Below are 23,527 nucleotides of genomic sequence, written 5' to 3' on the forward strand. Positions count from 1 at the left end.
CTGGACTTTCTGGATCTCTGAGAATTTAGTGCCAGTCAGAAGTCAACGGCACTTTTGGTTTTTTGGCGGCTTCTACGACGCCACACCTACTTTTTATTGCCTCTGTGGCACTCACCAGTTTTTGCCTTACCTAAGCACAGTTATTTTTACGTGCACATCTGATTTCTCCCGCTGGGTGGCAAATTCTTGTAGGGTGGGGACCGAGCCCCATGTCCCACTTGGGACCTAGTCCAGAGTCTGTCCCACCTTAGATTCTTGTGGAGCGTCAGCTGGTATGATGATGGTCAGATGCCCTAAGGTGGTGGAGGAGGGCCAGGGCTGGGAGGCACTGCTCTGGGTAAACTGAGCTGAAAGGCAGCACTGCCTGCATGTCTAGCTGCCTCTCCACTCCCGTGACCCTGCAGCGCAGGGGCAGCAAACTCAAATGCCTACAGGAGAGGGCCGGCAACAACAAGAAAAAGCACCTGCTCTGTCTAGCGGACTATCCTTACCGCTGGCCGCTCATTGGACCACTTGGGGAGTTTTCACAAATGCTGAGGCCTGGGTCCCACTGTTGGAGATGCTGATTTATCTGGTTTAGGGTGCAGCCTGGACAGGGGGACCTTTAAGTGCTTCCCAGGTGACCCCAGGGTGCAGCCGAGGGGGAGAACGTTTGGTTTAAAGGTTTTCAAAAATTGCAAAAGGTTGGGGCTTCCCTGGTGGCGCAGTGGTTGAGAGTCCGCCTGCCGATGCAGGGGACACGGGTTCGTGCCCCGGTCCGGGAGGATCCCACATGCCGCGGAGCGGCTGGGCCTGTGAGCCATGGCCGCTGAGCCTGCGCGTCTGGAGCCTGTGCTCCGCAACGGGGGAGGCCACAACAGTGAGAGGCCCACGTACCGCCAAAAAAAAAAAAAATTACAAAAGGTTAAACTGAGGTGTACATCTGCGTACCCTGTCTTCCGCTAACCTTGTGGAAGGAAAGGCCCTCCTGAGAACACGGTGGAGAATCTAATCCTTGCGACCATCTCCTCTGAGATCCACTTCAGGGTCTCCGTTCAGAGCAGCGGGTTTCTAGCCCGGCTGAGGGAGCTTTAGCACACAAAGAATCAGGTAGGGCCTCTGTCTCTATCTTTTAGAGGCCTTCCAGATAATTCAGGTAGGGCCTCTGTCTCTATCTTTTAGAGGCCTTCCAGATAATTCTGACGCATGCAGACATGCACAGGATTCCCTGTGGGATCGAGGGCAGAGAATCCTTGATGTAGAGGAAGTCTTGGGGTGTCCTTGGTTTTTAGTAAACACTGAAGGGCCCAACTGTCCTGTCCACCGCGGGGTATTAGGTCACGGGCCTCTTACTTTGCGTCCTCTCCCCTTCCCGGTTTGAGAAGATGCCGCCTGGGATACAGTTCTGGCTTGGTCACCACTTAATTCTGTGACCTCGGATGAGTGAGTTCTGAGGTTCCTTATGGCTCTGACACGCTGTGATTTCTGAGGGGAATCTTTATAAAACTCTCTCTTATAATGCTCACTACCAGGAAAGACAGTTTTTCCTACATTGTGCTTGCTTTAAGCACTCTCCACCCCCTTCCCCAGCACACCCTGCATCTCCAGGAGGCGTGTAGAGCTGCCCAGGGTCCCTCTGAGGGCGGGCACTGTCACCCACCTGCAGCTGCTCCAGGCAATTCCTCCTGCCTCCCTCTTCCTCTGATGCCTAGGCCCAGCCCCCAGAGATTCTGATGATATGTCAGGGTGCAGCCCGGACAAAGGAAACTTCCAGTGCTCCCCAAAGCATGGCTGGAGCTGAGAACACGGCTTTAGGCACTGCTTGCCGGGGTCCTGGGGAGGCAGGAAGCAGAAAGCTCTCCCTGGGGACTCTGGCCCGGCGTCTTTCTCCAGGGGGGCCGTATTACCTCCCAACAGAGAGCTGGGGCCCACAGTGCCCTTGCTCACCTAGAACTGTTGCAGGGACCGACCTCAGAGGCCTCTGTAACTCCCGACCCATTCTCAGCCCCTTATGTGCTCAATAAATATTTATTGAGCACCTACTACGTGCCAGGCACTATTCTAAGCACTGGGGTCATAGCAGTGAACTAAACACACACACTCTCTGCCCTCACAGAGCTTCCAGTCACTAGTCCTGACGGGAAAGGGGTCTCCAGCTGCGGGCCCAGGCTGCACACAAACCAACTCCCCGCAAAGGAGAGAAAACTGGCTACCGAGAAGCAGGGTTTTGGGCTAGAGGGGAGCTCTGGCCACTCTGCCAGCGAGAAGGGGGCCTCTACCCCGGGCCCACCTAGCTTGCAGCCAGGCCCCTGACTGTGTGTACTATAGGGTCTTCTCATAGCTGAGCTCAAGACGGGGGTGTGGCTAGACACCAAATCCTGCTTGGAGAGAGAAGCAGCGATCAGAAGACAGCCTTGCAGGACGGTGGAGGGTAGGGCGTGGCCATTCCAGCTAATTCTTTTCTCCAAAATCCAGCAAACAAAAGGAGAGGGAATGGAGGCATTCCCATGGCTATGATCTTGACCTATAGCCCCTAAAGGTCGTACCACTTCAATTCAGTTAAAAAAAAATCACCAAGCTAGGCCCTTGGTACACGTGACCAAAACACAGGTCCCTCAAAATTCTTTTCAGTCAGGACCGACCGAGCTGGGGACAAATCCTTCCCTTTCTGGGCCCTAAGGAGTTCTAGCTTTGGCCTATCTGGGGCCTTGGGGACAAGGCAAGGTTTCTCCGCAGTGCTGGCCAGAGGGCCAGTATCGGGAATGGCTGATACATTACAAGTGCTCCGCCCTGGCTCCTGGCCCTAGGAGGACACTCTGTTCCGCATTGCTCTCTCTCTAGCAAGACTTCAAGGGTGAGAGTGGCCACAAAGAGTTCACTCCAAAGCCAGCCTTCGTCGCTCTGTGACAGCAGTTTGTGGTCCTGGCTAGCCCAGGGACACCCACTTGCCCACAGAACAAACGTCAGCCTGTCAGAGACCAAGACCAAGACCTTCAAAGTGAAGGCGTTTCAGACTGTAGTTTCTAAGGAGACGTGAGCAAACTATCCTGAGAGTTTCTCCTTCTCTCCTGCACCACCCCTCCCCTCACTCTTCATAAAACTGCAATTTCTGCTTTGCAGACACTCTCCCACCTACCACCAATGGGTGTCAGGGCAAGCCACTGGTCTGACCATTGGTCCTGCTAGAGCTCACTGTGCACATGGCTTTTTGTTTTGTTTTGTTTTTGCGGTACACGGGCCTCTCACTGTTGTGGCCTCTCCCATTGCGGAGCACAGGCTCCGGACGTGCAGGCTCAGCGGCCACGGCTCACGGGCCCAGCCACTCCGCGGCATGTGGGATCTTCCCGGACCGGGGCACGAACCCGCGTCCCCTGCATCGGCAGGTGGGCTCTCAACCACTGCGCCACCAGGAAAGCCCTGCAGATGGCTTTTTACATGTCCTGTTCTCAAAGTTTCAGATGTCCAATTGCCAGTTAAAGAGTCAACATTTTGCATTCTCCGCATAGGATCTCTCCCTTAGCCATTTAAATCTAAATGGCCTAAACTCTCCTGGGCCTCCTCTCTTTGCCTACTTTCCCCAGCTTCGTTCTTCACGGGCCTGTGCAAGGGCTCGGCACAATTCCAAACACCAGCCCTATAGCACCCACGGCTGTGCACCAGGACAGCAAACCTTCAAGTCTTGAGCACCCCAAGACTTTTTGCTGAAAGATCCCAGGCTCCCACCTTGGCCCCATCACTAGCTCTGTGGGTCAGCTGACATCTGTGATCTCAAGCTCTCTCTCCTGTAAATGCAGTCCAGCACTTTTGACCCCTGAGACAGGCTATTTTAGGTTTTGAATTGGGCACTGACTGGCGGACCATGGGATGGTCAGGGGGTCTTGGGGGAGACTCCCGGGAGGTGAGGGGGAGGCATTCTGGGGGCTCAAGGCAGCTGCTACGTACCAACCGGTACAGAAATCATTAAAAATGTGAACAGCCGGCAGATCACGCCACTGCATGTCAGCCCTAGGTGACAAGGTGATGTGTAGAACCTTCTCTGTTCCTTTGTCTCCTCACCTTTAAAGCAGACGAGATGCTGAGAAGATGATCGTTACACTGATGATAAGAAGGGCAGCTGCCACTGGGGCGCCTTCCACGGCCAAGAGGCTCCCCCCGACCATCTCAGTGAGCCCCCAGTGCAATACCCCCAGGAAGACGCTACTTGGTGAAGGACTCAGGTCCAGACAGTTAAGCTTAAAGGAAACCATGCACAACATGGCTAAAAGCAAGGTGGCAAAAATCCCATCTCCCACGCTCACTAGCTGTGCCACCCAAGATGAGTTATGTAACCCCGCCTTGGCCTCATTTGGCTCCTCTGTAAGCGCGACTAATGACCTCCTTTGAGGGCTGCTGTGAAATTCAGCGCGTTGGTGGCTCCGGTGCACCAGTATCTGGCATCGGGTGAGCTCTCAGTAAGTGGAATAATAACTTTTATTTCTATTTTTATTATTATTGCCCAAGGTAATAACAGTAGCGTGGCCTTCCTAGTCTAAAACCCTATTAATTTACACGACATTTCACATACAAAGGGCTTTAATAGATACCATTTATAATTTGCCTGTGAGTGATAAGGATACGTCTTATCTGAAGTACAAGGTGGGTAATGTGACGGCAGGAGGCGAGGGGCTCGCAGGGGCTTCAGGGAGGGCCTGGCTGCGGTGGCTGAAGACCCCCGGAGCTCGCGCGTCAGCTGCGCTGGCGGTCGCTCCTGCCCTTTTGCCCTTGGATTTGTTCAGTCCCTCCCAGCTCCTCTAGGAAGGGCTCAGCCAGAGGGACCTCTGGGGGCCCTTCCATCTAGTGGAAGCCTGCTCTCTCCTCTGTTGCCAGCACGTGCCCCAGAAAGCAGGGCTATGTCTCTCTGCTTCGTCACTGTGTCCCCAGCTTCTGGGGCAGGGCTGTGATGCAGCAGGTGCTGGTAAGCAAGGGCGGAATGGGTGGAAGAGGAACGGATAGGTACAACAGGGTGGGCAAGAAAGGGGCTCTACCTGCTCCAGGCCTTACCTGAATCCTAGCTCATTCCAGGGCGGTGCCAGAGGTCAGAGGAAGAGAGTGTGGAGAGGCCCTAAACCAGCTCCACTAAGAGAGATGCAGGACAGGCCCCACACCCTCCCCTGCAAACTCAGGCTTGCCCTGAGGCCTGCTCGGGCTCAGAGCAGGGCAGCAGGGCTTCCGAGGGGGGTCAGCAGCTGCACTCTCGCTCTCCTGTCCTTCTCTAGGTGACTGCAACTGGGCAAGGCTCTTGGCCTCAAAGGAAGCCAGCCCTGGGCAGCCAGCGCCCAGGGCCCACTGGGCCAGCTCAGTGCAATCCGACAGGGAACAGCCTAAGGCAACGGTGGGGACAGCACCCCTGGTTCACAGAGTGTCTGCCCGTGATTCCCTAGGTCTGGGAAGAAGTGGCATCAGCTTCTCAGTGCTAAAGTCTGTTGTCCAGCTGTCCTGGCCCAGGTAATAGGACAGCACCTGCCCAGATGGGGGCCACAGAATCATCAACAGAGGTAGGAACGCTAGGGAGGGAAGCCACGTAATGCTTCTGGGCCCTTACACTTGCTAATCCCTGGACGTGGAGTACCCTTCCCTCACTGGCTGCATGGCAAACTCCTATTTGCACCTCAAAACCCAGTTCAGATGGTGCCCCTTCTTGAAAGCTTTGCTGGCAGTCAGTGACTCCCCAACCCTGCCACCCCTCCCCCCCCGTCAGACCACAGGGGGATACATCTGGCTGCCTGTGCGACGCCCCTCCAGGCTCTGGCCTCCTCACTCGCTTTATCAGGATCCCTTCCCAATGCCCAGAGAGGATCTAGCCCCCGGCAGGTCCTGATGACACTGTCCAGCACACGACCGAGAATGCGCTCTCATGGCCCACCCCCAACGGAACGCACCGGCAGCACAGGCAGTGACCCCATTGGTTGGGTCTCTCTGAGGCAGGGGATCCAAGCTGACCTGGACTCAGGGAAGATATCTCGGGGTAGGACTCTGCTCGTCTTTTCAGCCTGGGGAGAAGGAGGGAATGGGGGCCCATCTTGGCCTTCTGGTTTGTCCTTGGCTGTCCTAGACGCATGAGCTGCCCATCCCTCAGGCCTGGCACTGCCGTCTGCCTATAATCTCACACTCTATTATTTGTTATTGTTGTTGTTTTGGTTTTAATGCCTGGTCAGTGACCCTCTCAACAATCTGTGAGGAAGGGGATAAGACAAGGAGATCAATAGCCCCATTGGACAGATGGGGAAACTGAGGCCCAGAGGTGGCCTGACTGTCCCAGCAAGCTGGGGACAAGAACTCAGTCTCCCAACTTCCCTCCTGAGAACCGGGGTCTCTGGCATTGGCACCCCGAGTCACGTTTCCCTTTTTCATGCAGAGGAGTTTCAAGAGGCATGGAAACCTGATGGAAAGTGAAACCCGCAATCCCATCCATTCAGACTGCTCCGATTCATTTCCGCAAACATTTATTAAGTGCCTATCAGGCACCACGCTCTGCTTTCATCATCTGGGAATAGCGTCAGCCCCTGATTTTCTATGCGACGGGAGGAGCATGGGAGGGCGGCCCATGCACATCTCGTGCCAGAATAGGGGTGTGCTGCAGAATTTTACTTCCTCATTTTCTTTTAAAGCAGCAGCTACACTGTCCTGACTAAGCTTTAATATTCAAATGAGGGATAAGCCCCCAGTGCCCACAGGGCCAGGCGGCGTGGGAGCGGGCTGGCCACAGGAGGCGCTGGCTTGTGATTGCAAATCTGCCTGTGGATCCAATCTGCGAAGGGGGTAATCCCTAGAGACGAAGCTCTGGGCTGGAGGGAGGTGCAGATTAGAGGGCTGGTGACGAAGCAGATGTGTGCGGGCTGCCGTGTCAGGTGGGGCTTCCCGTTACAAGGGAGCGTTTCTGTTTACAGTGCTGAAACATCTAGCTGTGGGCGCCTGGGACTGTGGACATGTCAACAGGCCTGGGGAGCCGACCATCCCATCCTGGCATGTCAAGGTGGGCTCCCCTACCCGTCAGGAGCCAGCCATCACTCGCTGGGAGGGCTCCGTTCTGGAACCCAGGCAGAAGCCCCGAGCCAGGCGGCACTGGCAGAGCTGAGGACCTACCGCGTCAGGGTATACCGGGGTTCCCCCTGAGGGCATTTCTGGGGTAGGGGGTGAGGAAAGAGCCCCTTCCAAACTTAAGCAGAGGAAAGTCCTGAGGTTTAAACAGACACCCGAGTGAAGTGGTGGCCACTGGTTTTGTGATTCCACCACAGTGGCCCTGGAATTGCCTCCCCTGACAGTCACAGAGGCTGGGAGGGAGGCCTGCTCCTCTCTCTTCAAGAACTTGACCAGAAAAAGCATCACTTTTTCTGGTGGGAGTACGAGCACAGGTTTCCCGAGTGGGAGCTGAGCACGAGGGTCTCCGCCATGTGGGTGGGCTGGGGGAGGGGTGGACGGAAGGCCTCTGGAGTCGCTCCCTGCAGTGGCCCAGGTTATCCATCCAGGCAGGGCCCCAGGCCTTTGGCGTGGCAGCTATCAGCACGTCTGAACACGTCACGCGTGCCGTAAACCGGAGGGAACTGACAGGTTGGTGTGAGCGAGCTCAGGAAGCAGCCCCTTGCCCCGGGCTGCTTCCCCCAGTCATCTGGCATAAGGCAAACTCCTTCCCCTTCCAAAAACTCGGGCCCTCTTCCCTCTTCTTTCCACATTCAAGCCACGGCCCTCAGGATAAGACAGACCACTAAGACTTGGTCTTTGCTCAAAGACTAGACGATGTGACCGAAGCTTACACCGCAGAGCCACAACTGAAGATGGGCTACAGCAGCTTCTCCACCAGAGAGAACAGGGTATCCTTGAGCTATGGCGCCTCTCCTCAGACCACATCCCCTCCCTCGGTGTGGAACAGAATGACCATCTTTTAGAAGGACCAAAACTGAACCAGCACCTGAGAACCATCCATCATTAGACTGGAGACATGGAAGGCAAAATACGTGGTGAGCAGTTGTGAGTTCCGGATCCAGCAACCATGCAGGCATCACTAATCAACCACCGCTCCCTTTCTGCTGAGCTAAGACTTGGCCTCAAGATCATTCTTAAGCCAGTGCTCCAGGAAGCCAGTCAACATCAGCACCTGAATGAAATCTGCTTTCCATCACTGAGGACGCAGAAACACAAACTGGTACTTCCTGAACCAGAGTCCCAGGGTTTCCCCGCCTGGAACCTGTACCACCCGGCTGTTCCCACACAGTCATCCTAGGAGGGAGGTGGCAGTGCTGAGCCAGGGATGCTAGCCTGACTCTCCTGGCTGCCCCCAGCGCCCTGTGTCTGAGGTCACTTCAGTAGCCAAGGCTGTGGCTCAGACACTTTTTTGACGGTTGGGGCTGCATTAACCCTGCTGTCCCAGTAGAGCTGAAAGACCCCCAAAGGGCCGCAGCCAACCTGAGGCAGGGGGAGAGGAACAGAGCCCCGAGAGGAAGAGGCAGAGAGGAGGAGAGGCAGTGCAGAAAGAGGGGAGCATTCTTCTGAACTCACCCACATGGGTCCCTCACTGCCCCCCACCCCCGCCGCCCCAAACCCCTTCTGACTCACTTTGGAAATCTGACCACATCACTCCTCTACCTAAAATCCTCTAAGGGCTTTTCATGTGTTTTGTGGATCAAATGTGAATTCTGGAACCTGCCCCCCTTTCTAACCTTGTCTCCCCTGACCCACCCCCAACCCATTAACTGCTCTTAATCCCTGGGACCTGCACCGCAGCCCCTTTCAGGTTTGTGGCAGAGATTGCTAAGTGTCCCCTAATAAATATTTCACTCTTCTTCCTTAATACCAGAACCCTGTTTTTAGCTGGCACATGGTTACCAGGAATAAAGACATTCCTGAGGTTCCTTTGCAGCTAAAAGTGGCCATGTGACTAAGGCCTGACCAACAGGATTGAAGCAGAGTGCCACACATAACTTCTAAGAAGTGTTATTAAAGGGAAGAGATGTGTTCTTCTGGGATGAGTACGTAATGGCTGGAGCCTGAGCAGCCTTCTTAGTCTATAAGATGGAGTCTTACATTGAAGAGAATAGGACACAAAGATCAAAGAAACCCAGACCCTTGATACCGTGGAGCCACATCAGGCTTCTTCCACACTGGAGAGAAAAAACAAATTCTTATTTTGCCTAGGTATTATTATATTGCATTTTCTTTCTTTAAAAAAAATACTTGATTCAGTGTCTAAGCATGTCATTTCTCTACCTGGGATACACTTCCTTCTCTTCTTTACCCAGCTAATTTTATTTGACTTTGTAAGACCCAGTAGTGGGGTCACACCAGGCAGGACCAACAGCCTGTCTTTGTGCCCTTATAGCAGAGAGAGATTCCCTCTGTCTAGCTAAGCACCTGTCCCATGATGCTCGGTGGGTCTGATCACTGGCTGTCTCCCTCGGCTGGGCCGTGAGCATCCTGAAGGAGCTATAGCCTTATGCACGTCCAGATATTTGGTACCTGATGATCAGTACATGGGGAGGGAGGAAGGGAAGAGGAGGGGTGAAGCAAAAAGTCCCAGCAACTCCCTTGGGGATTCTCAATCATTCCTTTCACGGATAAGTAGATCCCCCAGCAAGCAGCTTCGTTGGGGGTGACGAGGAAGAGAAAACCACTCTGGAGGGTGGTAGAATAAGAACACCAGTGCCCACTGTTTCTGAAACTTCCAGTTGCATAGCATTCACCAATTTACAGGGCATGTTCGCATATACACATCACCCTAGGTAATTCTAAAAACCTAACTCACTAGGCACTGTTATAATCCCGAGGGCTCAGAGGGCTAAGTCACTTGCTCGAGGTCACGTGGCTACTACGTGGCCAAGTGACCTGGAAATGAGATCTTCTAACTTCATGTCCAGCAACACAGGTGCCTCCTCGGACCTGCACCGTACAGGGGAGTTAGGAAAGCAAGCTACGTGCAAACCACGCGTGGGCAGGTGTGCACAGTGCGTGCACGGGCTCACACACACCTGGTGCACAGATGCGAGGGGCTCCAGGTGTTCGGTGGCATTTTCACTCGAGGGCAGGGGGTGATGGCAGAGGAAGGGGGCACGGGAGCGGACCGAGCAGTTGCTGCATGCAAACGCTCGGCCACGGCTCAAGGACAGGGCCACCTCGAGCAAGTGCAGGGGACACGAGGAAGCAGGGAGGGCTGGGGGCAGGCGGCAGCCAGGGGGAGTGCGCATGCTTTCGGAAACCGCGCTAGGCTGTCACTGGTGCTGGTTATTCAGTGCATTCACCTTCCCCGGAGCGAGAGCAGGACACTGTCGGGCTAAGAGACGGCAGCACACAGCATGTCCGTGGTAAACAATTTATTTTTCTACCTCAGTTGCTTACAGGGGTAAAAATAAAACGGCAACAGGGAGAAGCACAGACGAACTATTTACAGAGATGAAAATTCACAACGGCTAAAACGTCTGTGAGGCAAGCATATACTAGGACAAGTTCACCAAAGCAAAGCAATTCATAGCAGAACAAAATAAAGAGGAAAAAAGCCATACAGATTAAAAAGAAAAAACAGCACTCATGAAAAAGCCTGAGGGAAAATAAAAGGAAAGGAACCAATGATTACATCAAGCATCTTTAATGAGATGAACACAACTGCACAGCTTGGGTCTAAAGGACACTGACATTCAAGAGGATGGACTGAATGCATCCGACGGAAGCACGCAGGTCACTTCTCACAAACCCTGAGCGTGAACAAGGGTGACTCCTGAGGGCCCAACTGAGCTGTACTTCGTTAATCCAAGAGAGTGGGGAAGTGGACGGAAAGGAAGCCCTTCTGGGGGTGACCATCAGGGGTACCGACCTGATCAGGACAGACCCTCTGTGTTCGTGCCCTCTGACCCCAGTGGGCCAAGAGGCCCTTGATGCCAGCAGGGAATGCAAGGCCAGTAGGCAGCGAGGTGAGGGCAGAGGTGCCAGGGCAAGAGGGACGCAGTGTGGATCGGGGCCCACAGGGCCTGAGATGCGGCAGCACCTGGGTGCCTCCACTGTCCCTTCCCGAAGACAGATGTGCATTCTTATAGCAACAACCACTGAGGGACTGGCCCCCAAAGACAAAGACAACCAGATAATGTTTATATAATTTTTCTTCCAGATTAGATCGTTCACATTAGTATTTATAGAATAGTCTGTGTGTGTGTGTGTGTGTGTGTGTGTGTGTGTGTGTGTGTGTGTTCACTTCTGGTTCTGTCCGCCACAGGACACAGGTGCTCCAAGTCACATATCCCCAACCCCTGTGGGCTCCAGCACTTAAGAGCTCACCCATGAAATGCCCCAACAAGCCTATTTGGTGATTATTTAAAATAATTTGAGGCCTTCTTCCTAGATGCCCTTGAGGAAGGCTCTACAAAGTTTGTGAGAAGTTTCCCCCCGGCCCCATGACATTCTGGGAGGGTGGCAGGTGGAATACGTGGGGGAGGTGTCCACAGTGCATATGAGAAGCAAACTGGGAGGGGACTGGAGAATAAAATTGCTTTTAAAAAACTGAAAGAAGCATTGAGGACAGGAGTCTTTTCCAAGAATTAAAAATGAGAAAAAGGACATTCATTCCAACAGGCAGCTACGACAGTGTTCAGTGGGCACTGACAGCAGCGGGGTGGCCCCGGCAGGGACTGTGTCCTCTCTCTAGTAATGGTAGCAAACCCCAATTTGTTATGCCTCTCTTAAGAGCTAGTTGATAAAAATTATGTCTTGTGAAATCGGCAAGTAGTCTGCAAAGTGAAATAAGAACAGAAATTAACAGATTGAACTGAAACGAGGGTCCAGAGGGGGAAAAAGAGAGGAGACCACCGATCAGGATCGTGATAAGTCCAGTCCCCTCACCGACCCACGAGGGCTGGGCTGGGGGTAAGGGGCACGCGGTGGACCATCTGGGCTTGGGAGGAAGGAGCCACGTCCACGGTGGCTGGTCGGCACTCAGTCTTTCTGGAAGAGAACTACTCCCACTCGAACAGTTATCTGAAGCCCATAGCCCCCTTTATTGGAGCAGCTCTCCTTTATTCTCATAGAAGCCTAAAGGTGGGCAGAGACAGGCATTTCTTAACACCAACTGGGCAACCAGGAAGGTCTGCAGCAAGCCCAGGTCACACAGGTAAGGCAGGGACACCAGCAGATGAGATGGGGATTCACAGGAAGGGCCAACTCAGGTGAAGAGGCGGCGCCTTCCTGCAGGGGATGCAGGATACTCGGCGTGTGGCGAGGACACACAGGATGCAGCCCTCAGCAGCCCTCCAGGACGGGGGTGTCCTTCCGCTGCTCTTAGCTACTTTGCATCCCCCCACAGGATGGATTCAGGAAGGGCTGGGAGGGGTGCGGGAGGTACACGCATCACAAGAGAGACGAGGTGGGCAGTGGGTGAAGTGGGCACCACCGAGAACATGGAAAAGGAAGACCACGAAGAAAAGACGCCAGGGCAGCTTGGCGGTGATGAGATCATCTGTGCTGACGTCGCCGACTCACAGGCATGGGGAGGGGGTCAGCAGAGCCACCCTGATAGGGGCGAGGAGAGGGAAGAGTTGGGTTGCCCTCCCCTGGGTCACCCCTCTGCACCCCAGCCCCCCCGGCCAGATCCACTGAAGACATTCCTTACTGGCACAGGGCAAGAGACTCAGGTCAGAACGCTGCAAAGCTTCCCTGCCCCTGAGGCCGAGGCTCCAGGAGGAGTCTGGAAAACCACAGGGGCACCTGGGCTCTGTGTGCGAGAATCCTCGGCCGCTCGAGGCTCCCGGACAGCAGACAGAGCTACCTTTCCACAGGAGGCCACTCCTCCAGGGGCAGGTTACCCCAAGCCCATTCCATGTCCCTTTACCACCACCCTCCCCCCGGCTCTGTTCCCAAAGCCCTGGCTTGTGGTGAAGGGCTAGGCACCTGGGGGATCCCATCTCATCCTACCCAGCCTCGGCTGGTCACTCTTGCATCTCTGTCTGTCCTGCATACATGTCCATCTAGGGCAGACCCAAGGATGCAGGTCCCTGGGACACAGTTCAACCAGATATTTCCCGGGCTGGCTCATGGGGCCCCGAGGGCAGGTTCTCAGATGAGACGGGGGCCTGAGCAAGGAGTCCCCCGAATTATACCGGGTTAGGATCCCTAACTGTTTGCTGGGACTAGTGCTACACTGAGGGGGCAATGGCAACCTGATTGTGAAGGGAGGTAGGCTTCAAGCACACAGAGCAGCAAGGCACTCTCACCGAGCCAGGATGTGTGACCCTGCACATCTTCTTATCCCCTGGGGAGGAAGGTAGGGGAGGGAAGGAGAGGAAAGGCTTCCCCCAAACTACCACCAGCTTCTGGGCTGAGCAGGACAGGCAAGGAATGGAGAACAGGGATGGTGACACACAAGGTCTCTCCAGGAGAGGCAGTGCACGCATGCACGTGCGTGTGGGGACCAAGCACCCCTCATCATAACACAGCTCTTCATGTAGGCTCCGGAACAGCTCCATCCAACAGAACTTTATGCGGTGATGGAAACGTTTTATATTCTGCACAGACGGTAGCCCCCAGCCACGTGGCTGCTGAGTAACTGAAGCGTGGCTAATGTGGCCGAGGAACCGAATTTTCCGTTTTACTTAATTTTACTTAAATTAAATGTAAACCTTAGTAGCTGCATGTGGCTAGTGTGATCGTGCTGGACAGACAGATGCTAGGAAGATGATGGGGTGTGGCAGTTAAGACCCAGGCCACCTGGGTCCCAGTCCTGGCCCTGCCCCTTACTGGCTGTGACCCCCTGAACAGGGTTTCTACCTCTCCAGGCTTCAGGGTCCCCATCCGTAGAGGGAAAATCTAGAGGAGGTGCAGACCGTGCCTGGCCCGGTGCTGGCTTCTCAGCTTGTGGTGTCTGGTGTCCTGCCTGGAGAGGCCCGTGGCCACCTGAGCTGCCACGTGCAGCAGAGAAGCGGTGCGGAGGGCTCCCTTGGGGCAGCTGAGGGGCCCACCCTGGTGGGGAAACCACCCGGCCCAGGGGACACACTTGTGGGCAAGTCCCCCCACGCACCCCCCTCCACCTGAACTTCTGCTTCTGTACCTGCTGTTCTCTTCCGCCTCCCCCGCTATCAGAAAGGTGCACGGACCTCAGCGACCATCCTGCCCAAACCCCTCATTTCCAGAAAACAGAAGAGAGGCCCCGAGATGCTGGGTGACCTGCCTACGGCCATGGGCACACAGGACAAGAGCCTAGGGCTTCTGTTGCTGGTTGAGGATCTGTCCCCCACAGAGCATGGCTCTCAGTGTCCCACATGCTTCCTGACCTCCCCCGACACGCCCCTTCCCCACCCGAAGCTCAGTCTGAGGCACAGGTGGGACCGGCCCCTCGCACACCGCACGCCCTGCCCTCCACTGCCTTCAGAGCGCCGTCCCCCCAGGGCCATGTCCTGCTCGCCTTGCCGCCTTGCAGCTCAGGCCTCCGGGTTTAGGAGGATGACCAACCAGGAGTGGAAGCCCAGCTCCCTAGCGGCCCCTGACAAGACACAGAGCCCAGAGGGCAGAACTCTGCTCCTAGCATCTTCTCTACACCCCCCAGCTGTCCTTAGAACACAGACACCCCCGAGCACCCCAAAACACTCTTGCTGTACTCCAGGTCTGGGGAAGGCTGGCTTCCCCGCTTCTAGGGAAACGCAAGCCCCATAAATCATCACTTCCTTCACGCCCCTCCCCCATCCCTGCAGGACCACAGCCCCCGCTGCCCCGCAGGTGAGAGACCCAGGCCTCCCGGTTACACGGAAGCTAGAGCAGCCTGGGCACGTGAGTGGGTATCACCGGGCGCTCTGCCTTGAGTCTCTGACGCCCACATGGAGGGAAGGGAGGATCTAACCAACCCCCCGCCACCATCACTCAGGACAGAGAGCAGACCCAAACCCAAGAACACACCCCACACACATGGCAGAAGGGCACCGGAGCCGGACGAGGAGAGGAAGGAAGGTGAGGTCCAGACAGCAAGGCACGTGAATGCTGGGGAGGCACAGGGTGACAGAAAACCCTGGGCCCCAAGTTCAGTCCCCTCCCCAAGGAGAGAGAACCTGGAAGAGGTTTCAGAAAACGGAGGGCAAGCAGAGGTAGGGCTCCTGTCTTTCCCTTCCCCCTACAAGCCACTCTCAGCCAGTGAAATACTTCAGTTAATCAGAAACTGGGCTGCATCCTGACCTGGATACAAGGTCAAGTGGATCTGAAACTTAGCACCTGTAGGTCATTTCGTGAATGGACGTATGCATGAGTTGGTTCTCCTTAGGGGTCCCCCTCCCCCCCAATGCAGCCCACCTCCCATGTCCCCAGAGCCCTGGGGGACAAAGCCACTCACCTGGGAACTGATAGCCATAGCTAGGAGCAAATCCAGGGTAGCCGCGGCCATAGGTTGCCACAAAGTTGGGGTAGCCTTGAACACAGAGAGAAAGACCACGTCGGTTAGTGCAGCTGCTTCAGGTTGCGGGAGTCCGAGGGAGGGCGGGAGTGAGACACAGTCCGAGTTATTTTCCTCCACAAAATTACTTGTCTCCCGTGGGGGTCTTTACCCAGGGCCTGGGTCACCCCTCGCCCATGGCTGGGGCACTGCTGTCAGCCTGCTGGTGATTAGCCCGTATTTGGGCCGAGAGACCCCCAAAGCCCACGCACTTTCTTGAACCTGCAGAGTAAATGCCACAGGTTAGCCCCAGACCCTCGGCCAGCGCCGGGCGCTGACATTTGCACAGCTTACCCTGTATGTACTTTACCTTAAGGCTATTGACAGTAGGAGATTAAAGTCCTTCGCCAGCACCATGGACAGAGCATAAGGAATGCGGGGTGGGGTCACAGTCTAGGGGCAAAACTCAGGGGCTGACTCCGTGCCTCTGGAAGAACACTGGGCCCAGTGAGCCATGGCCCGGGGGACGCAGGGACCAAGCCACGTCCAAGCAGGGACACTCCACCGTATCTTCCCAAGGCCCTGGGAGAACAGGGACGGCCTGGCTGTGCTAAATGTGCCCCACAAACAGGAACCCAAAGCCTCGACGGGCATTTCCCAGCAAGCACGCTCCTTCCAGGCGCCCGTCTCAGCAGATCACCTGGGGGTGCTGGCTAACCGAGGGGTGTCTGTGGAAACCGCTGCTGGACTGGGCATGGGGTGCAGAGGAAAGAACTGGCAAGTTCTGGCGTCCCTGTGGTCGTCTCCGATCAGTTACCAGTTACCAACCCCCCATGAGATGCCACTGCAGCTCCCTACCCTTCGTGGTGCCCACTCAGACCCTCACTCCTCACATCCTGACGTCTTGAGTTCGGCTACAAAGAAGGCTGGGGTAGCCTTCTGGGATGGAAATTCCACTGGCCATAGCAGACCCATGGCTGCCCCGTTCCCAGCCTGCCAGGCTCCCTTTGCTTCCCTCTGCTCCATATAGAAGAAACTCAGTCCATTCACGCTCTTAAGATACCACCCTGGCCAGCCTGCCACCTACTTTACCACCACCACCGCTGCCAGCCTGACCTCTGCTTTGACCTCTGAGCGGGACGCCTGTGGCTGTTTTCAGCTGCCCAGCACCTGAACCCCCTTCTCTGTGTCTGAGTCTTGGAGATGGGCCTGCCTCCCATCATGGAAGCAGAAAGGCCTCCCTCCTGCTCTTGCTGAGCCTGGCAGCTGGGAAGCAGACTGTGAACCCGGGCTGGGCCAGTGCAAGTCTTCTCCAGGTGCCAGTGGGGCAGAGGAGGGCGGCTGGTTCAGAATCTATTCTGGTGTCAGCAGCAGAGCCCGGGGTCCGCTGGTGGCAACAGTGGCCCCCTAACCAGGTCATTGCTGGCTGACCGCCCGGCTCCCCAGTTCCTGCCTGTTCCCCGGCCTTCCTGGCACTTCTGTCCGTTGCCCAAGCCCCTTCCAAAAACCTCTTTTACTGTCGATAGCAGCCAGAGTTATTTCTGTTGCTTTGTCACCAAAACGCTAGTAGAAAGCATTTTGATGGGCAGGTTTAGGACAGTCTCCACGCCCTCCAACCATAAGGCCCGTGAGTGGCGGCTTTCCACATGTATCCTTGCGGCTCCATACAGCAACTTAAACACCCTGAAGCCAGGCTCTGGGGTCTCATCAGCCACTTCCAGGTGGATTCTCACATGTCACAAGCATTTTCTGACCCTGCAGGTGACGGCTGAACACCAGGATCGTTCACTAAATTCCAGCTTGGGTGCAGCATCACGACTTAGAGTTTGCGGGTCCTCCTGCTGCCTGTTCATAGCGCTTTTATGCTGAAGGCGGTCCAGAAATGGGACCCACCCACCTTCACTTTCCCCTGCTTGTTGGTATCAGAGCTTTCACCTTGACCAGAAGATCTGTCATCAGACCTAAGACAGAAGTTTGCTGGACTAGACATCAGGAGATGGGTTCCAGCCCTGCCTCTGGCCCAAGGCCACGTCATCGGGGTTCTTCCCTTCCTTCTGGGAGCTTGAGTCTTGCCATCTGTAGAAAGCTTTGCAGGTCCCCTGAAGTGCGCATGGGCCCCAATTCTCAGAGACCAGCTGTGGCTCCTTTCCCTCGCTTCGGCCAGAGCCTTTCCAAACTTGCAGTCACCGCTCACTGGCCAGTTGATCTGTCTACACCCCACAAGGGTCTTCCTGCTTGCTCTTTCTGCACGAGTTTATTTCCCAGCACTTGGTGCCCTGCTGACAAAGTGATGCCCAGACCAACCAGGATGACCTCGCGGCTTTGTCCTGACTGCAGAGGAACAGACCCCAGTGAGTCGCTGAGCTCTGGCACCCAACGGGGAAAGAGAGACAGAGGGATAAAGTATTGGGACAGAGACGGGAACTCGGGTGCCTTAAGTGGACACACACGTACTGGCTCCTTCCTTGGTATTTATCTCATGGCTGGCCAGCCCAATTCTCCTCCAAATTAATCACCTGCTATCAAATCAGATCTTTCAGCAATAGACTTCTTACCATGATTTCAACAATATTGATTAATGAATTATATGCAAACAGCCAAGTCACTGCTGCCCAAGGGATTTCCTAGTGAAAAATGATTCCCTTGCCTCTAACTTCAGTGCTGGGGGTCTTAAATATTTCAGTGTTAACGTGACAGCAAAAACCTAAGCCCATGTGTCACCTTCGAGACTCCCTCAGGGTGGGTGGGGTGGAGGGTGGTGGAACGCCCAGTCCCTCCCTGATTCGAGTCACCAGTATGATTCCATTGTATCTGCCTACTTCCTGGCACACTCGCAAGTCTTCACCAGGAATGAGGAAAAGCATGGTCAAGTTCACCCCAGTTGGGGGCCTCACCCCAATCTTCCCAGGCATGTCAAAATTGTCTCCTGTTCAACAAAGATGAGAATTTGGCATCTGCCCGAGGGGGGGCTCTTATCTCCGCCCCCCATCGCCGAACATCCTCTGGGGCGGGCAGATGAAATCATAAATTTATAACACAACATTACTTCAATTTTCCTCTTCATTTACTGCTGTGCAGTCCAGCTCTGCTCCAGCGGTTCACAGCCCCAGCCACATGGGGGAAACCGGCTGGCTGCGTATCCATAGCACATTACAGCAGACCCACGCGGGCGCTCCATCAGGCCACATCACATTGAGACGACCCGGCCACCGCTTCCATGAGCAGCCGGGCCCCTCCCTCACTGGCCACTGCACGATTTATTTGCTCCAGTACTCTGGATGCCCCATCAAGCCCACAGTAATTATCTCTTGTCAAAAAAGGAAAAAACCAAGCCTTCTGCCTGGATGACCACCTTTCTTGCAGACAGGCTTTCCATTGTGGGGGAAAAAAAAAAATCAGAAATCAGCAAGAGAATTTGAAGCTGCCAGTTGGCTCATTTGGGGCACCCCCCTTTTTGGGATGCTGGCGGAATTCTCAGAATTGTGGTTCTAGATCTTTGTTCCAACCCTAGAAGATGTCTGCACATGACTCATCCTTTTCCAGGCTCTGTTACTCAGCTACTGAAGAGTCACAGAAAACGGCTCCCACCAGGCCCCCAACTTGAAAGAGACAAGAGACGGGGCTGTTTATCCAGGGAGCTGCCAGCGTGTGACACATCTGCTGCGTGGCGTGCAGAGCATTGCCTGGGGCACCATGGTGGCTCCGTGAGGTCTGCATACAGATGCGACACCAAGTGCCAAGGGCCCTTTCCAGGCCATAGTCTACAAGGACGCTGGGCCCCAGAATCATCCGGAGTTGCAGGGGTTCCTCCAGACCTGTGCTGTCCCATTAAAGTTTAATTTAATTTAAATTATATAAAAAGCCCCATCTTAAATGCTCAACAGTCACACGCAGCTAGCGGCCACCATCTTGGGCGGTGCAGATATACGACCTTTCTACCATCGCAGAGAGTTCTAGTGCGTTGTGCTGCTCTAGATGGAAAATGAAAAGCTGAATTCTGAGTTTCCTCTGTTCACTAGAAAACAGCTGAACAAATGGAGACCTCCTTGGGGATGACCTCAAACAGATATTTTGGGGAAAGACAAATCCCAGTTGAAATTACAAATGAGTCTAGGCATGCGGCTCTATGTTCCAGCCAATCTCCTTCTGATCAGTGAAAGCCAGCAGATTAGAGCTCTTCATCCCTTCCAGACAAAAAAAAAATTTTTTTTTTGCTTTCATTTCCGAGGGGCTTAATGTTGGGGAACACTGGGTCAGGATTTCACAGCGCTGCTTAGAATGCCTCTGGCTTTCTTCAGCTGGTCAGCAATGTCTCTCCACTTCTGGGACCGCAGGGTGAAGCTTTTCCTCAAAGCCTCAGCAATGAGGTATTTCTCTATCACTGCTACCAAACATGTTAAATAGTGTGTGCCCAGCGAGGTCAAGATAGTTAGAGGCAGTAGGATTATACGGCTGAGAAGGCCAAGAGGAATCAGATATATCAACGATAATCATGTTTGCTTTTATTAAGTCCACTTTCATTAAGAAAAACCAAACCGATTCTAGTGCACTGGGTGGGCGAGGCAGCGAACAAAGTCTGAGAGCTGCAAAAATACCTTTCCTAAGGGTCTTAGCTGATTTTGGTTTTGTCGAGCTCAAAGGCAGGGAGACTGACCTAAGGATGATTCCTCCTCTTCTCTTGTACACTTTCTTAAAGGAATTCCCATTGGGCTGATTATGCCACGATTCTGTCAAAGGCTGTGAAAGCTAAAACCAAAACAGCTGTAGGTCTCCTCCCAAGAACGTTTGCTGCCACAGCAAGAGAGATCAAGAAAGAATAACTGCAACTATATGCTCATCAGCCTCTCTCTGATGAGACCTCCCGAAGTACGGAGACAATCTTAAAGGGTATTTAAAAATTAGTTCCACAGCTTCCAAGTCATTTATAGACCAGAGTGTCTGCTGTCTCACGAGGATGTCTACTCCCTGATATCAGACTTCTTTCTCTGGTTCCTCCTAAGCATCTAGAACAATGCCTGGCACTTAGGAGGTACTCAGTAAATATTTGTTGAATGAATGGATTTTAAAGCTTTAATGGGTTAGTCTCACTTCTAAAAATCCCTAACAGTGTTATGTATTTCTCTGCTCTTTCGACGATAAAAGTTTAAATCACTGAAACCTCATCTCATTAACAAACTTAAAAAAAAGTGTTTCTGCGTGAGCCAAGTTCATTAGCCAAACTGTGGGTGGTGGCAATGGTGGTGATTCTAGGACTGATAGGCAGGCCTAGTGCACCACAGAGATGGTGACCCAGGTGACTGATGGAGTCAGGTCAGGCCATCTTGCCAAAGGATTAGACTTCATTGGTGACATCACGTTAAGGGAAGAAGCAAGAAGCAAGGGCTTGTTACAGCACAGCAGATGGCACTCCCCTCGACCAAGAGTCCAGAGGCCCAGGGTGCCAAACTGCGCCAGTGGGTGAAAGAGAGGGCAGCCCTGGGAGTTTCTGGCGAGCGCAGCAGAGAAAGCTCGGTGAAGACCCAAGCCTGGCTGGGGAGGCAACAGGCCAACCAGATCGTGAGACTGTGAGTTTGTTCCCTGGGTGGTGGTCTGATTCCCCCTTCTGCCTGGACCTCAGGCTGAGCTGGTTCCCAACTGGGGACACATTTGGGGACCTCTCAGGAGGCCCTGTCTCAGCAGGCATCTAGATGTCCTCAACATAGTAGCTGGGGAGTTCAGGAGGGCTGGGAGGTGATGAGGGCTGGAGTCCAGTGCACAGATCTTGTTGGGAGGTAGAAATTCAAAGATCATCCAACTCCCTTGGCTGGGGGTCCAAGGAGGAGGCCGCAGGTACCATGGCACAAGTCACACACAGACGCAGGTCTAGCTATATTCTCGGTCCCAAGTGGCGGGGTGTTGGATACCTACTTGGGTGGTAATTTGCCCGGGGCTCCCCAGTACCTTACTAATAACAGCTCCCAGTTTGAGTATATATTACTGTATTTTGTTGATTAGAAGACACACTTTTTTTTTTCTCCACATCTTAACATCCTGAAAGTGGGATCCGTCTCACAATGTGGTTTAGTTAACAGTATATATTTTTTCTTTCCAGATGGTACACAAGGTGCATTCCGCCACCCATGGCAGCTTGAACCTGACAAAATACAGCACTGTTTGGGCACGATACGGCTTCATCTATCCTCAACAGCCCCATGAAATGAGGGTTCCCATATCCCTATGGATGGGGTAACTGAAGGACAGAGAAGACTGTCCCTCCAAAGTCACACAGCTGACCAGACGAGAAGTCCAGATCTCCTGATTCTGAAGTGCTGAGCCCTTTCCTGTGGTCCACACAGCCCGCCTTGGTGGAAGCCGGACCCACACCATCAGTTCCACCCGAAGAGCTCTCTGCTTGCTTGGGGGTGGAGGAGAGCCTCGGTGACCTGAGGGGCCCTGCCTGGGGCAGGGGGGTTTCGCCTGGTGGCAGCCTCAACCAGAGCTACATGGGCAAGAGGCCAAACCCTTAAGTAGCAAGGGTATGGGGGATGGGGATGAACTGGGGGAGGCTATGACTCAAGAACTAATAGACTCAACCACAATGACATTTTAAACCAGCTATTACTACCTCTTTACTGCAGCTCAGGGAAGTCATAACTTGAAACGTGAGAGAACAAAGTCGGGGAAGATGAGTGAGCACCTGGCATCCATCACATTTCCATCCCTCAGAGAGCAGGAACCAACCAGATGGCATCTGGAGAAGCACGGGGACCATGTGGGTCTGCCCACCACCAACTGTGGTCCGAGCCACCCGGCCACCACCTCTCGTCCCACACGCGCTGCCTGGACCTGCCCAGCAGCCGCCTTGCTGGCCCTCAGGGCTCCACACCAGGACCCTCGCATTCCAAGCTATTTCTTCTGTCTGCATGGCCCTTGGCTTGCTCATCCTTCTCTTCCTAGCTGCGATGTCACCTCCACCGGAAGGTGTTCCCCGATTCCTCCAACTAGTTTCCATTCCTCATTATGTGCCCATAAAGCACCTCACGACTCTCTCTATTATGAGTAATAACGTACCCATGTGATGAGCTGTTAAACGTCACCTCTCTCACTAGACCACAAGCTCCATGAGGGCAGGGACCACATCTGCCTTGTTAGGCACTGTCTCCCAGTGCTGGCCCTGGGCCAGGAACGCAGTAGGTGCTCAAGGACTATTTGCTGTTGAATGCCTCCTGTGGTCAACAAGGCACCTGCCTGGGCTCCCATTATGAAACCATTGGTCTGTGGAGCCCTGAGCCCTTGCTTGGCATCTGGGGAGAATACAGCTGCCGCACCTTTGCTCTTTGGCAACTGACATGAGTGAGCTGGCTTTGCTCCACACCTCTGCTTCCCCAGGAAGAAAACCTCCCCCAGGCAATCAGAGAAAACTGTGGGGTACATGATACCTCACATAAAGGGTATCAAGTGAGAGGCAGAAGGGTGGGGGCGCTTCTTGAAGATCTGGATCCTAAAAAGCCATTTGATGCCCTAGGGACTTTATACTCATCATTTAAAATTCAAGGCTCTGAAAGCCAGCAGGCAGTAATGGGCTCAACTCTTTTAAGATTTTATTTTAAAATTTGGAACTATTAATCCATTTGGGGTTTCTTTTGGTATATAACATAAGGTAAGGGCCACATACAAATTATTTTTAGAGCAAGAGCTACATAAGTATCTTACAGTCAACCAGGAAATCATTCTCATTGAGTTTTTAAAATTAATTTCTTTATAATAATTAAACTCATACATAGAAACACATTTAATTTAGGCTCCTTAACTTTTTCTATCAACAGGTGCCTTCCTATATGCCACACTATTTTAATTACTGTAGTTTTGGACTATGTTCTGATATTTGGTCAAACTCTCTTTTTTCTCATTTCTCTTTTTAAAAAATTTTCTTATTTATTCTCATGTGTTTCTTCTTCCAGATAAGTGTTAGAATCATTTGGCCAATTTTTAAAGAATTACAATAGGAATTTTCCTTGAAACTCTGTTAAAGCTAAAAAATTAGCTTTAACATCTTAGCCATTTTGAGAATTCTCATGGCATCCTTTTCCATTTTTTAAAGCTTCCTCAAAATAACTTTACCTGCCTTGTTACTTCCTCAGACAAATAGATACAATTTTTTTAAAGGTCTAAATTCTAAAGCCAAGAAAAGTTTTATAAATTTAA

The 23,527-nt window shown here is 53.4% G+C and overlaps 1 protein-coding gene across 6 annotated transcripts in view; it reads right to left on the reverse strand.

Moving 5' to 3' along the window:
* The window catches only part of MSI2 (musashi RNA binding protein 2), a 389,374-nt gene that overhangs the window by 34,698 nt on the left and 331,149 nt on the right, over positions 1-23,527 (reverse strand). For 5 of the 6 annotated variants that reach the window (XM_059997135.1, XM_059997133.1, XM_059997134.1 and 2 more), the window contains exon 10: positions 15,305-15,379. In XM_059997135.1, coding sequence (XP_059853118.1) covers positions 15,305-15,379 — 75 coding nt within the window. Of the gene's footprint in view, positions 1-10,146; positions 11,724-15,304; positions 15,380-23,527 lie in introns of those variants that run through there. The other variant, XM_059997136.1, reaches the window with a different exon arrangement.

The sequence above is a fragment of the Delphinus delphis genome, chromosome 19 (genome assembly GCF_949987515.2).
Source record: "Delphinus delphis chromosome 19, mDelDel1.2, whole genome shotgun sequence".
Lineage (NCBI taxonomy): Eukaryota > Metazoa > Chordata > Mammalia > Artiodactyla > Delphinidae > Delphinus > Delphinus delphis.